Source organism: Rutidosis leptorrhynchoides, chromosome 2 (genome assembly GCF_046630445.1).
Source record: "Rutidosis leptorrhynchoides isolate AG116_Rl617_1_P2 chromosome 2, CSIRO_AGI_Rlap_v1, whole genome shotgun sequence".
NCBI classification, from domain to species: Eukaryota; Viridiplantae; Streptophyta; class Magnoliopsida; order Asterales; family Asteraceae; genus Rutidosis; species Rutidosis leptorrhynchoides.
Window position 1 is genome coordinate 19,670,254 of NC_092334.1, and position 15,586 is coordinate 19,685,839.

Consider the following 15,586-nt stretch of genomic DNA (forward strand, 5'->3'; position numbering starts at 1 on the left):
CCATATGAATGATTTTTATCTCTATGTATGGGATGTGTATTGAAATATGAAATCTTGTGGTCTATTATTATGACTTGATATACATAGGTTAAACCTATAACTCACCAACATTTTTGTTGACGTTTTAAGCATGTTTATTCTCAGGTGATTATTAAGAGCTTCCGCTGTCGCATACTTAAATAAGGACGAGATTTGGAGTCCATGCTTGTATGATATTGTGTAAAAACTGCATTCAAGAAACTTATTTTGTTGTAACATATTTGTATGGTAAACCATTATGTAATGGTCGTGTGTAAACAGGATATTTTAGATTATCATTATTTGATAATCTACGTAAAGCTTTTTAAAACCTTTATCTATGAAATAAAGGTTATGGTTTGTTTTAAAAATGAATGCAGTCTTTGAAAAACGTCTCATATAGAGGTCAAAACCTCGCAACGAAATCAATTAATATGGAACGTTTTTAATCAATAAGAACGGGACATTTCAATAAACATAATTTTATTAATAGAACGTGCTAGTTTTTATATATGGAACATGGGATTAAAAGCGTTACGCCTAAATATGTCGGGAACTAGTCAAACATTTTCGCATTTAAGAACTTTTTGGACAGTCCACTTTGGCTCGCCGCGCGGCCTATATGGCGCGCCGCGCCACATGCTGTTCAGGAATTTTTTTTTTTTTTTTTTTTTGCTGTTTTCACGTGGTTTTGTCGTTGGATGGTTTGGGTTGTTACAAATACGACCGTAATAATAACGCAACTCACAAATCCATCCGTTTATATATAAATTGGCAGAATCTTTACGATTATAACTCTCACAGATCACCTAAGAAATTATCACTGGTAATTCTTTGAAACCCTAATATTGATTTATACAGTAACAATGAAGATCACAGCTTTGCTAGTATTGAAGTGTGATTCGATATTAGATAGATCAGATCCTGTAATCCTTGCGAACGCCACAGATGTTAATCATTTTGGTTATTTTCAAAGAGTCACCGTTCGTCAGTTCATCGTTTTCGTTGGCCGGACCGTAGCTAAACGTACACCGCCTGATCAACGTCATTCCGTACAACACGAAGGTTTTTTTATATTTATTTTTATTTTCATTTCATTTCGTTTTTTATATGTATAATAAGTATAAATAAATAAAAATATGTAGATTACACATCAAGAACACCATATGCACACATAATGTGACGCCCCGTACAAAACCATCGTGTACGGATCATCAACAACAGGATCATTACAAGGTCAAACACTATATGCTGTTTGAAAACCCGTTTTGCATTCATGAAAAGATAACGTTTTACAAAAGATGAATAGGAAACATTAACAGGAGTACATGATACAAAGGTCATTACAAAGCTATTGTTTTGAAAATAACATAAGTTGCGAATGCAAAGTAAAAGTTCCATGCTTGAGACATCTCTAAGTAATGCAGCGGAAGTCTAACACAGCAAGTCTGTAACAGCAAGTTTATAACACCAAGACAGCAAGTCTAATAGCGGAAGCAACAACGTCTAAGCACCTGAGAAATACACGCATAAAAGTCAACACGAATGTTGGTGAGCTATAGTTTGTTTGTAATCAGTAATGTAATGTAGGCCACGAGATTTCAGTGCTTCAAACAAGCGTTTCAAATCAGTAATTCAAGTCAGTATGATAAAGTATATGTATAACCGTGGGCACCCGGTAACTAGACTTAACGTTTATAACCCCCTGAAAGTACACTTGGCGAGTTCGTATGTTCACGAAGTATTAAACACCCGTTAAATTCTAGCGCGACTAGCCCGAGTGGGGATGTCAAACCCTATGGATCCATATCTAAGATTCGCGTTCACCGGTTTAAAAACCAATGACTAAACGTTACCGTGCTAAGGGGAATGTTTATTCCGTTGTATAACCCACACACATATAAAGTTTAACTACTCGTGCCTACTATGTAAAACGTAAAAAGTGCATGTATTCTCAGTCCCAAAATAATTAAAGTAAAAAGGGATGCTATAACTCACAGTGATAAAAGCGGTAAAGTCGGTAATGAAAGTGTGCAAGTAGTAAGTCGGTCCGAAAGGTCGTCAACCTAAATCAAAGGTTACTAGGTCAGTAGGTTGTCTTTATAAGTTTTAATAGTGCATAAAATAAGTTTAAGTGTCATCATCATCATCATTCATCATCATAAAAGCTAAGTAAGTTTGACAAGAATAGAGATCGAAACAATAGGCTGACTTCGGTCAGCTTCTACGAGCTCTACGTAAATCGAAAAGACGCATAGTCAGTGGCTATGGCTCCGTATATGAGTCCCCTAATCGCTGACCAATTTTCAGAACCTAACTCATCTTCGTTTGACCGTGGCGACGGTTTAAGTGCGAGTAGGTCAGAAATTTCAGCACAACGTTACAACGGCATAGTGACTTTCGGAGGGCCATAAATCCTAAACCGTAACTTGGATTAAGATGAGACCTAAACGGAAAATCATCTACTCGAACCGAACTAACTGAAAATAAACTTTACAGTAGCCCAGGTTACTGATCAGATCCCGAAAAATAGTAGACAAATACTCCGGTGGGATTCTTAGTGCTTGATGCTCATCACGGTTCTCATCCTTGATGCTTGTAGCTTCAAGTGTACAACTCATTGATGTGGTAGCATCACTTTGACCAAGATTTAACCATCAACACACAACTAAAAGTAAAGCTAACATTTTACAAGTTTTGAACATCAAGGTTGCCTCTTTATTGCATAAACACAATAATGCTTCAACCTTTGTCTTTTTAAAGCTACAAACTTTGATTCAATCAAACAAGCAAGACACATGAATTTGATTCAACAAAGTAATGGAACCCTAAGCTAGAGAGCTTGGATACTTTAACAATTGATTATGAGACCATAAGCTAGAAAGCTAAGATCTAGTAAAAGTAATGAGACCATTAGCTAAAAAGCTAAGATCTTTATCAAAATAATGAAACCCTAAGCTAGAAAGCTTGGATCTTTAATGTTCTTGAAGATCCTTAAAGCAAAAGACTAGATCTTCAAGTTACATGAAGATCATAAACACAAGTTTTGATCTTTTTAACAAAATAAAGGAATCATAAGCTAGAAAACTTAGATCCAACAAGGTAATGAAGATTCAAAGCTAGAAAGCTTTAATCTTTCATGTTCTTGAAGGATTCAAACCAAAGTTTGAATCTACAAGATATAACTAGATCAAGAAGCTAAAAAGCTTGATCTTTTAATGATGATGATGATGTAGAAAATAAAGAAAGAAGAAGAAGAGGAAAATCAAGAAACTTACAAGTTTTAGAGTGAGAAAGACTAGAGAGAAAATTAGAGAACAAGTGTGTGTAAAATGCAAATGAGAGCAAGTGTGAAATGGGTGAGCTAAGGCTTGTATTTATAGTGGAAATGGGTATAATGGGGCCCTTATGGTCGTTGCTTTTGGTGGGGGGACAAACTTTTGCTTTTTGGTTAATGGTTATCTAAAGTTGGTACTTATGTTAGGATCCCATGCAACATTAAGGATAATACTAGACATAAATGCTAGCATGTTCCCTCTAATAAATGGGCATTTGTCTTACATATTAATGGGTCACTAGTAATTAATAAGTGGGCTAAATAAATGGGCTACTAGCTAGAGTAGGGTGGGCTTAAGTCCAACAAGGTAGAAAGTCCAACAAGACTAACTAGTAAGCATAATTAAATTTCTACGCATAATTAAGCATCCATAAGCCCAAGTAATTATTATTATAAAATAATAATTAATATTTCGTAGTCATAATATTCCGATTACGACAAAAGTTAAACGTGCGCGCAGTTCGCGGTTTATTCGAAACGTTAAGTGACACTAACGGTCATAAAGCATCCGATGAACAAGTTAAGTATCCTACGTACTCTAAGGCACGTTTTAACATATAAATGAAAGTAAACCATGTATAGAAAGGTTCCAGAGTATAGTGTAGCACAGTACGCACAATTACGTAGTTTCGCAAAAACACAAAGCACAAAAGCAAGTCGAAAAAGTCGGGTCGTTACATTACCCACCTGTTAATGGAAATTTCGTCCCGAAATTTGAGGAGTGACTAAAAATGGTACTGTATTTAAATAAGAAGTAGCGTATCGAAGTTCCGAAAGTTTCGTGGGCTCAAAAGTGAGCTATTTACCTTGAAAGGTACTCGGGCGTATAAAAGTAAGAATAGGTATATGCTATTAATTAAGTCTCTTGTCCTAAGAGATCAATAAATTGATTTTGTTTCTTGCTAATACGAATATGTCATCTGAATATATATCTACAAAAGGAAAGATGATGTTTTTAGCCCTACAGACATCTTCAGTAAGCCGGATGCATGAAATACATCATGAATGTTTCTAAGCTCATCTAAAACATTGAGCGCTTATGTCGCAATACAAGGCTGACAGGTAGAATGGAAAACATAGCGATCACAACATACTGCGTGTGAACTTATCCTTGGATGGAATAGAAGCACAGTTCCATAACGTAACTTTATCCTTTCAGTTACATGTTGAAGTTAGGGTTAACATTAACTAGAACAACATATAGTTGCAACCAACGAAGGAAGGAATGTGTATAGTAACCACTTCAGTGTCATAGATGTTTTAAGCAGTCCCTTCCAAGAGGATAACAAGATTCATAGATTCTTAAAGTAATTTACATTACATTTCCGAAAGAAAATCGCACGAAAGGTGTGATCTTTGAACGAGAGTAATCTCTTCGTATAACGAGCGAGTTGATCTGAATTTATCCTTATACTTAAGGGGATGCGCGGATGAGAAGATACGTGAACCCTTGGTCATAAAGAATGGTTTACTCCAAGTGAAAAGAATCTCAAAAATGATTTCTTGTACCTCAACATACTGAATCATAGAGATGATGTTTACGAGGGTGTTGCGATTAGCCGTGAAATATTAAGAGTAGAAACCTACCTAGTACCTTTCCTACAATAGGGTGACCACTGAGTGTACCTCAGAAAACTAATTTATCGGCCCGCGTTTTTGCCATGTTTAACCTTAGAGGAACATTTTTGTGAGCGCAAAGACTTTCTAACAAATTTTATAAAACTGCCATCTAGAGTGGCTCAAGAGGTTTTAAAAAAAAAATCTTAATAGTAAGCTTTATCCCTAACGGAGGGCGAGAAGAAGTGTGATCCACACATGGTGTAGTCCAATATGAAAATCTTTAATAAAGTCAACCAAGGAAGTTTTGAAAAACCTTTAAATGTTTGATGTGACAACATAAACGGAACGAAGTTCCTAGTAAATTTAGAAGTATGTACAACGTGTACCGTTTTGCACAAAACTATTTGACTTAAGTTAAACAACTCAATAAAGGAGCGATTTTTAAATAATTTGAAGGTATAACTTAGTATGTACTAACCCAAAATAAGTAAGGGTAAATTTATTAACTTAATTATATACATACATATATGATTTTATAAATCATATAAGTGACAGAAAAATTTTTATTACTTTCATTTGTCCATAAATCTCGTGAGGACCGCATAATACACGTGTAAAAATTTTGATAAACATAGTTTTTCGTATTTCAGAGGTTACATGTTGAAAAAGATCGAGTGAAAAATCTTTGAATCATCGGGTGACATGTTACTAGGTAATGAAAGCTAATGAATTAAATGTAGTTTTGATAATTATCAGGGCATAAGTCTTTGGGCCAAAAATGTTCACGTTCGAAGCCGTTGCTAAAAAGTGAGGTATGAAGGATAGAGCATGAGGATGAGAAGTTAATCGCTTCTTGACTTTGAAAAAATGCCAAACAGGTTATGACTATTACTAAAGTCGGAATACTGATGGTGTTGATATCGCTAGATGAGAATCCCCTGGAATAAGTCAGGACTTAGAGTTACGTAAGAAAGAGCATCGTTCCAACAGGCGTGGAAAATAAGATCCTTGGGGTAACGCAATAGCTTTGAATGGTTTAAGTGTTAGTGGATGCCCGAAGGCTCTACATGACGTGGTAGTAAGTGCCTTCATCACATACACACACATGAATCTCTCAATTTCGACGGTTGTAAAGTCTTCATGATGACTTGGATACGAATAAGCAACGAAAAATTTTATATAATAAGCAACAAAAATTTTATAGAAATCGTTTAAGGTGATAACGTAAGAAAAGAAACGAAGTTCTTAGTAAACTAGGGTTATGTACAACATGTACCATTCAAAGTAAAATATCTTTTGAATAAAAGATTTGATTTGTAAATGCGGAAGTAAAATTTCATATGTATTTGTCAAAAATAAGTAATCATTTACTTTATTTTATATAACATATACGATTTCAAAAATTTGCACTAATGACAAATAAAATAAATTTTCTTTTATAAAACTTTGAGAGGATCGCACAGTAAAATAGCGTGTGAAAAATTTTGGCAAACAAAAATTTTCATATTTCGAAGGTTACAAGTTTGAAAAAGATCGAGTAAAAGATTTTTTTGAAAATTTTGGGTGACATTTAAGCATCAATGTCACGAGGCAATGAAAACTGTTGAATTTAAATGTGGTTGATGACTATTAGTAGGGCATAAGTCCTTCGACCAAAAATGCTTAAGTGTAAAGTTGTTACTTATAAGTGAGATACGAAAGGGAGAGTATGAGGATGGGAATTAACTACCCATTGATTTTGGAAATTTCGAACTGGTATGACTAATATCGAAGTAAGAAGGATGATGGTGTGATTATTATCAAAGAAGAAATCTCTCGGAATAAGTTAAGATTCAGAGTCGCGTAAGAATGAGCATCAAATAAGATTCTTGGGTAGTCCTTAAGATAGAATTTGAATCGCCGAAGTGACGGGATACAATTTCCTTTATGTATCATTGTGCAAGTTTGTTCATTGTATCGGTTTCTTTTATGGCTAGAAAGTGAGCATATTTGGTGAGGCGGTCAACAATAACCCATATAGTGTCATAACCGCCTACCGTTTTCGGTAGCTTTGTGATGAAATCCATTGTTATTCCTTCCCATCTCCATTGTGGGATTTCAGGCTACTTCTCTCCCCGTAAACTATTAATGGCTTACCATTCTCGCGAGGTATACGAAAAATCTTCTTACTATAAATAACTTTCGCTTTCATCCTTGAAAGCCAGTCCGTTCCAACTATTTCATCAAAGCTTCCTAACTTGATGAGTATTAGGTTAATCCTAAAGTCCATTCCAACTTTTACATCAAGCTTCCTAACTTGATGGGTGTTAGGTTAATCTTAAGGTTTATTCCAACCAAATCTTATTATACCACAGTGAAAAATTCTATCAATCTTCTCAAATAACATCTGCTTGCGCATAGGTAACTAATCATTTCCACTACTACTTTAAAACTTCCAAGTTTTGTTGACATGAGGTCATCTCCAAATGACCCACCTGTTAATTTTAAGGTGCTACCTTAAATTATTCCTCTATCTCTGCCAGCTTACCATTAGCTTGTCCTATAGAATACTTAACTCTCATGGTTGTAATGGCTTATTAGTCACAACACTAAGGTTCTTAGATATAAGGTTTCTATCGCTCTAGTGTTAAACAACTCCGAGACAATAAAACATTGTGACGAAATGTACCCAAACTAAAATCAGGATCCATGCGAGTCTCCATAGCTGAGATAATGATTGCTCTACCGCAAGTAAGTCCAAAGTTTTTCCTATTTAAGAACTTTTTCCTTAAGTGTCCAGGATGTCTATATCTATAACAGGTTTTTGGGTTATCAATTCTGCAATCAAGGCCCTTCTTGTACAGTACCTGGGCTAAGTGGTTATTCTTACCTCTAACAGACTATAATGCGTATACTCAAGTGGTTCCTACCAAAATTTTCTTTGAATCACTTCATATTCCTTATATAGTAACATTGGAACTTCTGCATGATTTACTTCAATATAATCACGCTGGCCTGGCGTCATTATATTGTACTAAATCGTACGTTCATTCCAACATCACTCCATATGGTCAATGTAGCGTGATCACTTCAAGTTCTACTCAATATCATCTAATGGTGCGTTATCTATGCTATCTCAAAACCAAGTCTACATAATTAATCTCACAGTTTCTCGGTGTGGGTGCGTAGGTTCCGTAGGTCACGCGTCAATGCCTAAATGTCCCGAAATTTCTTCAAAATATTCTGGTTCAGGTAACGTCGTTAAGTTCCTTCCTAGAAATTCAATCTGGGTCTCGTGTCGAGTTGTACGTGTAGCAAGTAGTAATACGATATGTTTTGAGGCGACTCCCAAGTCTTTGGGTATGGCTGAGCATCAGTAGAAGACACTATGACCTTGTGAAAGGAGATGCCTTCCTGACTTCTCCAATGCCTAAGAGTGTTAGGGACCTAAGTCCAGAAGTGTCGTTAGATTGTCGAGTAGTGTTGAAGAATAAAAGAGATAAGTGACGGTCACGAAAGCGTACGGGATACGAGTCAACTCGCAGAAACTGAACAACCTTCTAATGTTCATACGTTGTACGTGGCTAATTAGGGTGAGCTCGGGGTGCGGTTACTCCGACAAGTCCTCACATAACTCCTCCTCCGAGGATCAACTCTAGCGGGCGTGTAATCCAAGAGGTACTCTTCGTAGATCGCGTGAAGTAATGTCTCGATCTCTGGAACGGTGGAACGGTAGTAACAGGTGGATTACAATACTAATCCTTAGGGTTAGACGAGCGGGAAAGAGTTCAGAAAAATATCTGAACTAGGAAAGATAAATTCTCCAAGTTGGTACAGCGAAAAGCAGATGGGTAGCAAGCACGTAATCAAGCATAGTATCTACAACAGCCTAGAGCGTCTACAACAGTACATAGCATGGCAGTAATAGTAGTATCAACAGAAGTATCATGCAAAAAGTAGATAGTAGCATGCAGTAGCGAGAATAAGCAGCAGCATACAGTAAGTTCACATAGCAGTGAAAGTAGGCAGTAGCATGCAACAAGTTCATATAGTAGTAAAAGTAAGCAGTAGCATGCAGTAGTGGTAAACAGTAACATGTAGTAATATAATACAGTAGCATGCAGCAGTTCCGCAGAAATAGGTAAACAAGCAAGTTGTAGATTAGTCCTATTAGTGAATCCTACTCGGCCTGGTCAAGACACACTAATGCAACCTAATTCCCTACAACCAATGCTCTGATACCAAATGTGACGCCCCGTACAAAACCATCGTGTACGGATCATCAACAACAGGATCATTACAAGGTCAAACACTATATGCTGTTTGAAAACCCATTTTGCATTCATGAAAAGATAACGTTTTACAAAAGATGAATAGGAAACATTAATAGGAGTACATGATACTAAGGTCATTACAAAGCTATTGTTTTAAAAATAACATAAGTTGCGAATGCAAAGTAAAAGTTCCATGCTTGAGACATCTCTAAGTAATGCAGCGGAAGTCTAACACAGCAAGTCTGTAACAGCAAGTTTATAACACCAAGACAGCAAGTCTAACAGCGGAAGCAACAACGTCTAAGCACCTGAGAAATACACACTTAAAAGTTAACACGAATGTTGGTGAGCTATAGTTTGTTTGTAATCAGTAATGTAATGTAGGCCACGAGATTTCAGTGCTTCAAACAAGCGTTTCAAATCAGTAATTCAAGTCAGTATGATAAAGTATATGTATAACCGTGGGCACCCGGTAACTAGACTTAACGTTTATAACCCCCTGAAAGTACACTTGGCGAGTGCGTATGTTCACGAAGTATTAAACACCCGTTAAATGCTAGCGCGACTAGCCCGAGTGGGGATGTCAAACCCTATGGATCCATATCTAAGATTCGCGTTCACCGGTTTAAAAACCAATGACTAAACGTTACCGTGCTAAGGGGAATGTTTATTCCGTTGTATAACCCACACACATATAAAGTTTAACTACTCGTGCCTAGTATGTAAAACGTAAAAAGCGCATGTATTCTCAGTCCCAAAATAATTAAAGTAAAAAGGGATGCTATAACTCACAGTGATAAAAGCGGTAAAGTCGGTAATGAAAGTGTGCAAGTAGTAAGTCGGTCCGAAAGGTCGTCAACCTAAATCAAAGGTTACTAGGTCAGTAGGTTGTCTTTATAAGTTTTAATAGTGCATAAAATAAGTTTAAGTGTCATCATCATCATCATTCATCATCATAAAAGCTAAGTAAGTTTGACAAGAATAGAGATCGAAACAATAGGCTGACTTCGGTCAGCTTCTACGAGCTCTATGTAAATCGAAAAGATGCATAGTCAGTGGCTATGGCTCCGTATATGAGTCCCCTAATCGCTGACCAATTTTCAGAACCTAACTCGTCTTCGTTTGACCGTGGCGACGGTTTAAGTGCGAGTAGGTCAGAAATTTCAGCACAACGTTACAACGGCATAGTGACTTTCGGAGGGCCATAAATCCTAAACCGTAACTTGGATTAAGATGAGACCTAAACGGAAAATCATCTACTCGAACCGAACTAACTGAAAATAAACTTTACAGTAGCCCAGGTTACTGATCAGATCCCCAAAAATAGTAGACAAATACTCCGGTGGGATTCTTAGTGCTTGATGCTCATCACGGTTCTCATCCTTGATGCTTGTAGCTTCAAGTGTACAACTCATTGATGTGGTAGCATCACTTTGACCAAGATTTAACCATCAACACACAACTAAAAGTAAAGCTAACATTTTACAAGTTTTGAACATCAAGGTTGCCTCTTTATTGCATAAACACAATAATGCTTCAACCTTTGTCTTTTTAAAGCTACAAACTTTGATTCAATCAAACAAGCAAGACACATGAATTTGATTCAACAAAGTAATGGAACCCTAAGCTAGAGAGCTTGGATACTTTAACAATTGATTATGAGACCATAAGCTAGAAAGCTAAGATCTAGTAAAAGTAATGAGACCATTAGCTAAAAAGCTAAGATCTTTATCAAAATAATGAAACCCTAAGCTAGAAAGCTTGGATCTTTAATGTTCTTGAAGATCCTTAAAGCAAAAGACTAGATCTTCAAGTTACATGAAGATCATAAACACAAGTTTTGATCTTTTTAACAAAATAAAGGAATCATAAGCTAGAAAACTTAGATCCAACAAGGTAATGAAGATTCAAAGCTAGAAAGCTTTAATCTTTCATGTTCTTGAAGGATTCAAACCAAAGTTTGAATCTACAAGATATAACTAGATCAAGAAGCTAAAAAGCTTGATCTTTTAATGATGATGATGATGTAGAAAATAAAGAAAGAAGAAGAAGAAGAAAATCAAGAAACTTACAAGTTTTAGAGTGAGAAAGACTAGAGAGAAAATTAGAGAACAAGTGTGTGTAAAATGCAAATGAGAGCAAGTGTGAAATGAGTGAGATAAGGCTTGTATTTATAGTGAAAATGGGTATAATGGGGCCCTTATGGTCGTTGCTTTTGGTGGGGGGACAAACTTTTGCTTTTTGGTTAATGGTTGTCTAAAGTTGGTGCTTATGTTAGGATCTCATGCAACATTAAGGATAATACTAGACATAAATGCTAGCATGTTCCCTCTAATAAATGGGCATTTGTCTTACATATTAATGGGTCACTAGTAATTAATAAGTGGGCTAAATAAATGGGCTACTAGCTAGAGTAGGGTGGGCTTAAGTCCAACAAGGTAGAAAGTCCAACAAGACTAACTAGTAAGCATAATTAAATTTCTACGCATAATTAAGCATCCATAAACCCAAGTAATTATTATTATAAAATAATAATTAATATTTCGTAGTCATAATATTCTGATTACGACAAAAGTTAAACGTGCGCGCAGTTCGCGGTTTATTCGAAACGTTAAGTGACACTAACGGTCATAAAGCATCCGATGAACAAGTTAAGTATCCTACGTACTCTAAGGCACGTTTTAACATATAAATGAAAGTAAACCATGTATATAAAGGTTCCAGAGTATAGTGTAGCACAGTACGCACAATTACGTAGTTTCGCGAAAACACAAAGCACAAAAGCAAGTCGAAAAAGTCGGGTCGTTACACATAAAGTCTAAAATTAGAAAAATGACTGATATGTGCACAAATTTATTGAAGTGGATAAAATCATAGATGCGCACAAGGCACTTATTCAAAAACTTGGATTATATAATTTATGTATAGGCATCGGTTTATTGAAGTATTGGATATACAAAAGCTTCAATTGTTACAAAGTTGTTGACTTTATGTGTGCATATGTTTTTGTTCTTATCAGATACCAAATACCTCTCTTGATTTAATTAAAATGTACTGTTAATAAGATATTGGTGGTTTTGTTATAGTATTGGATTAAGGTTTATATACTGTAACAATTCTGATTACCGAGAATTAGAAGAAAATTGCTGTATTTGATCATGGGCAGGTTGTGTTTGAGCTGTTATGAGGTTTCGTATAATTAAAAGGAAAAAAATCAATTTCACAATGAACGCTAAACTCAGACTCAGTAGAAAAGTCCTAAATCTGTTTATTGAAGAGGTATTTAAGTAGTTTAGGAGCAGATTTTTGTTTGAGATGGTAAGTTGTTTGTGTTTTGATAAGTTTTTAAGTCTTTCGTCTGACTATGTATCATATTATTATGTTTTCTGATAGAGTACAAGGTGCATTCATATAACCGAAATGGCCTATGCGTGGTGGGATTCATGGATGATCACTATCCTGTTAGAAGTGCATTCTCTGTTCTGAATAAGGTATGGCTTGTATTACTTTCATCATTATTCAAATGGTATTTGATAAGGTTACACTGTCTACGATACTGAAACTATGTAAGCGTGATCTTTTATTTGAGTGTATTACAATTTCCAGGAACTAATTAATGTAAATGAGATTTTTGATTAGGTGATAGATGAGTATCAGAAGTGTTTTGGTGATTCATGGAGAACCATACAAGCAGATACTACCCAACCATGGCCTTATCTTAATGATGCTTTAACCAAGTTTCAGGTACAGATTTGTGCTACACCTTTTGGATCCGTTGCGTTCTAGTTGTAATGCTCTGTTTGCTTTTAATCATTATTTATCTTATTAGTTTTCTGTTTTTTCAGGATCCTGGGGAGGCAGATAAGCTGCTGAAAATACAGAGAGAATTAGATGAAACCAAAATTATACTTGTAAGCACTCATACTTTAGTGTCTTTGTCCTATGCTATGTTTATCTCATCCTCCATATTTCATGCATCCAACTATGTTTCGTTTTTTAGCTTAAAACAAAGCTACTGTAGTAAGCATCTAAGAGAAGTTATGTGGGGGCAGTAATATTTTTTTTTCCCACCTTTAATACTTGTTTTTCCCATCCACCTGTTTGCTACATCTAATCCTCAATCATAGTAAATTCATAGATCTTTTACATAATTGGAAAACGAGTTTTACTCGTGATCTAATGTTTTTTCTTTTGCCATGTGGTTTTATTTGTCACAGCATAAAACCATTGATAGTGTTCTAGAAAGAGGAGAAAAGCTGGACAGTTTAGTTGAGAAAAGTTCAGATCTCAGTGCAGCTTCACAGGTAAGTAGTGCGCCAACAAATAATTCATCATGGTATTCAATTCTTGTTGAATTTAGGGGTATAACACATTCTGCTTAGTGTAGTTATTGAATTAATTGAATGTAAGATAAGTAATGGATATTTTTATGCGGTAGTATCTCACTGTTCTTTCCATGGTAGCCTACTTCTGAATTTGTTCTCGGGTGAGGGTTGGGATTTGGCCATGCTCATGGTGTACTGGTTTTGGTCATCTGTTGGCGTTTTTATGGTGGTCTGTTTAGCTTTGATTTTGTATGTTCTTTGATTAGTTAGGGATCTTTATTGTTATCTATAGTTATAGTTATGTTTACTGTTTTTATAAGGCCAAATGATAACAAGAATTATCTGGTTGGTTGTCAAAACAGATGTTCTACAAGCAGGCAAAGAAGACAAATCAATGCTGCACCATATTATGAGAAAAATTTTCCATCTCCCATACATAGTTTTATGTATGTTTCTTCGCCTTCATGCGTTGACCGTTTGAAGATATACTACTCTTGTTAGCATGGAAGTCCCCCCCGACGTCGCTTCCATCTGATGTAGACACAATATTAAGGCTTATGATTACTGTTCCAATGTAACATAATTAATCATTAATGGTGTTTGTAATAATATTCTCATTGATTGATAATAGCGGGATGTTATAATACATGTAAAACAATGTGCAACCTTTGAACCCAAATTTTCATTAAAGGGTAAAATTAGAAGATTTTTTTAACTTTTCAGTTATAATTTTTATTTTAGTTTTAATATTCTTTTGAGCTTGCTCATATGAAGTTCTCCTGACATCCTTTCCAGTTCCATTTTACTCAAATCATAAACCCTAATTTCAACTTCCAGTTCATTACTAACCATAAAGACCTTATTGTGATTGTGATTACTATAAAAATGACGTCATAAATCATAATAAATAAGCATATGAACATATAAAAGAAAGAAGGCTCAGATTCGCCTTTATTCAGACATAAACCGACAGTGACGCAAGCCATGGCTGCGAGATCACTCTCGCCACCCTACGACCACCGTCACGACGTGTCTGATAAATAAACATAAAATCAATCGTCACAGCCTCCGTAAAAACACATACACAATGTGAAAATTAAGATCATCGGAAGAAGAAATGGAATCAGATTTCTCAAAATTTCATTCTTCTTGCCTCAAACTAATAAGATTTTGCCGTTCTCCGATGTGCATTCAGGATTATATACATCACCTGATGATGGTTTGACCTAATAATTTATTTATAGGCCTTATTCACAAATTACAAGTTTTAGTCAAAGCCCAAGTTCTGTTTTTTTCAAACTGAAGCAGGCCAAATTTGACAATGGGCCCAACACCCGAGAGCTTACAATAACAAACTAAATAAAGATTTATAAAAATTGGACCGGTTAGATATGACAATGGATCGTATATAGATCGAGAGCAACTTATATTTATATTCATATCCATTTAATTTTTAAAATTTCATATCCATATCCATATGCATTTAAATATAATTATTCGATCCATATTCATATTCGTTGGATGAAGCGGCTAAACAGATATCCGTTGGATGTTAAACTTTTCGAAAAATATTCATATTATTAAATGAAATCAACAAAGTATTTTTAACAAAAATATGTAATATATGCAAACTATACGAATTTAATACTATTTACATAGTTGTATGTTAACAATTTATATTTTTCATAAAGTTTTAATAATATATAGTGTACATATATAAGGATAGGTAAACCTAACCGCATATATATATATATATATATATATATATATATATATATATATATATATATATATATATATATATATATATATATATATATATATATATATATATATATATATATAGCCAAGGGTTCATTTGAGAACCACTAAAAAATAAAGAACCGTGAGAACTCCTTTTGTACATAAAATCATAAGGCCATTTTAGTAATTCTAACATTAATTTTGATTTTAATAAATTTAAAAAAAAAAAAAAAGTAGTAGTAACTTCCCCATGTTTTACGTAACCAACATGTAGCAGTTAATATTATTATTCCATGATTTTAGCCATACTCGTTCTTCTTCACTGACATTTTCCAATTCATTTCTTCATT

General features: G+C 35.0%; 1 protein-coding gene across 1 annotated transcript; it reads left to right on the forward strand.

Annotated features, from left to right (window-relative positions):
- Nucleotides 1–884: 884 nt before the first annotated feature.
- LOC139890609 (VAMP-like protein YKT61) lies at nt 885–13,906 on the forward strand. Its single transcript, XM_071873495.1, has 6 exons — nt 885–1,130; nt 12,564–12,659; nt 12,808–12,912; nt 13,014–13,079; nt 13,386–13,472; nt 13,856–13,906. Exons 1-6 carry the CDS (start codon nt 885–887, stop codon nt 13,904–13,906), a joined length of 651 nt encoding a protein of 216 aa, XP_071729596.1.
- The last annotated feature ends 1,680 nt before the right edge of the window (nt 13,907–15,586 follow it).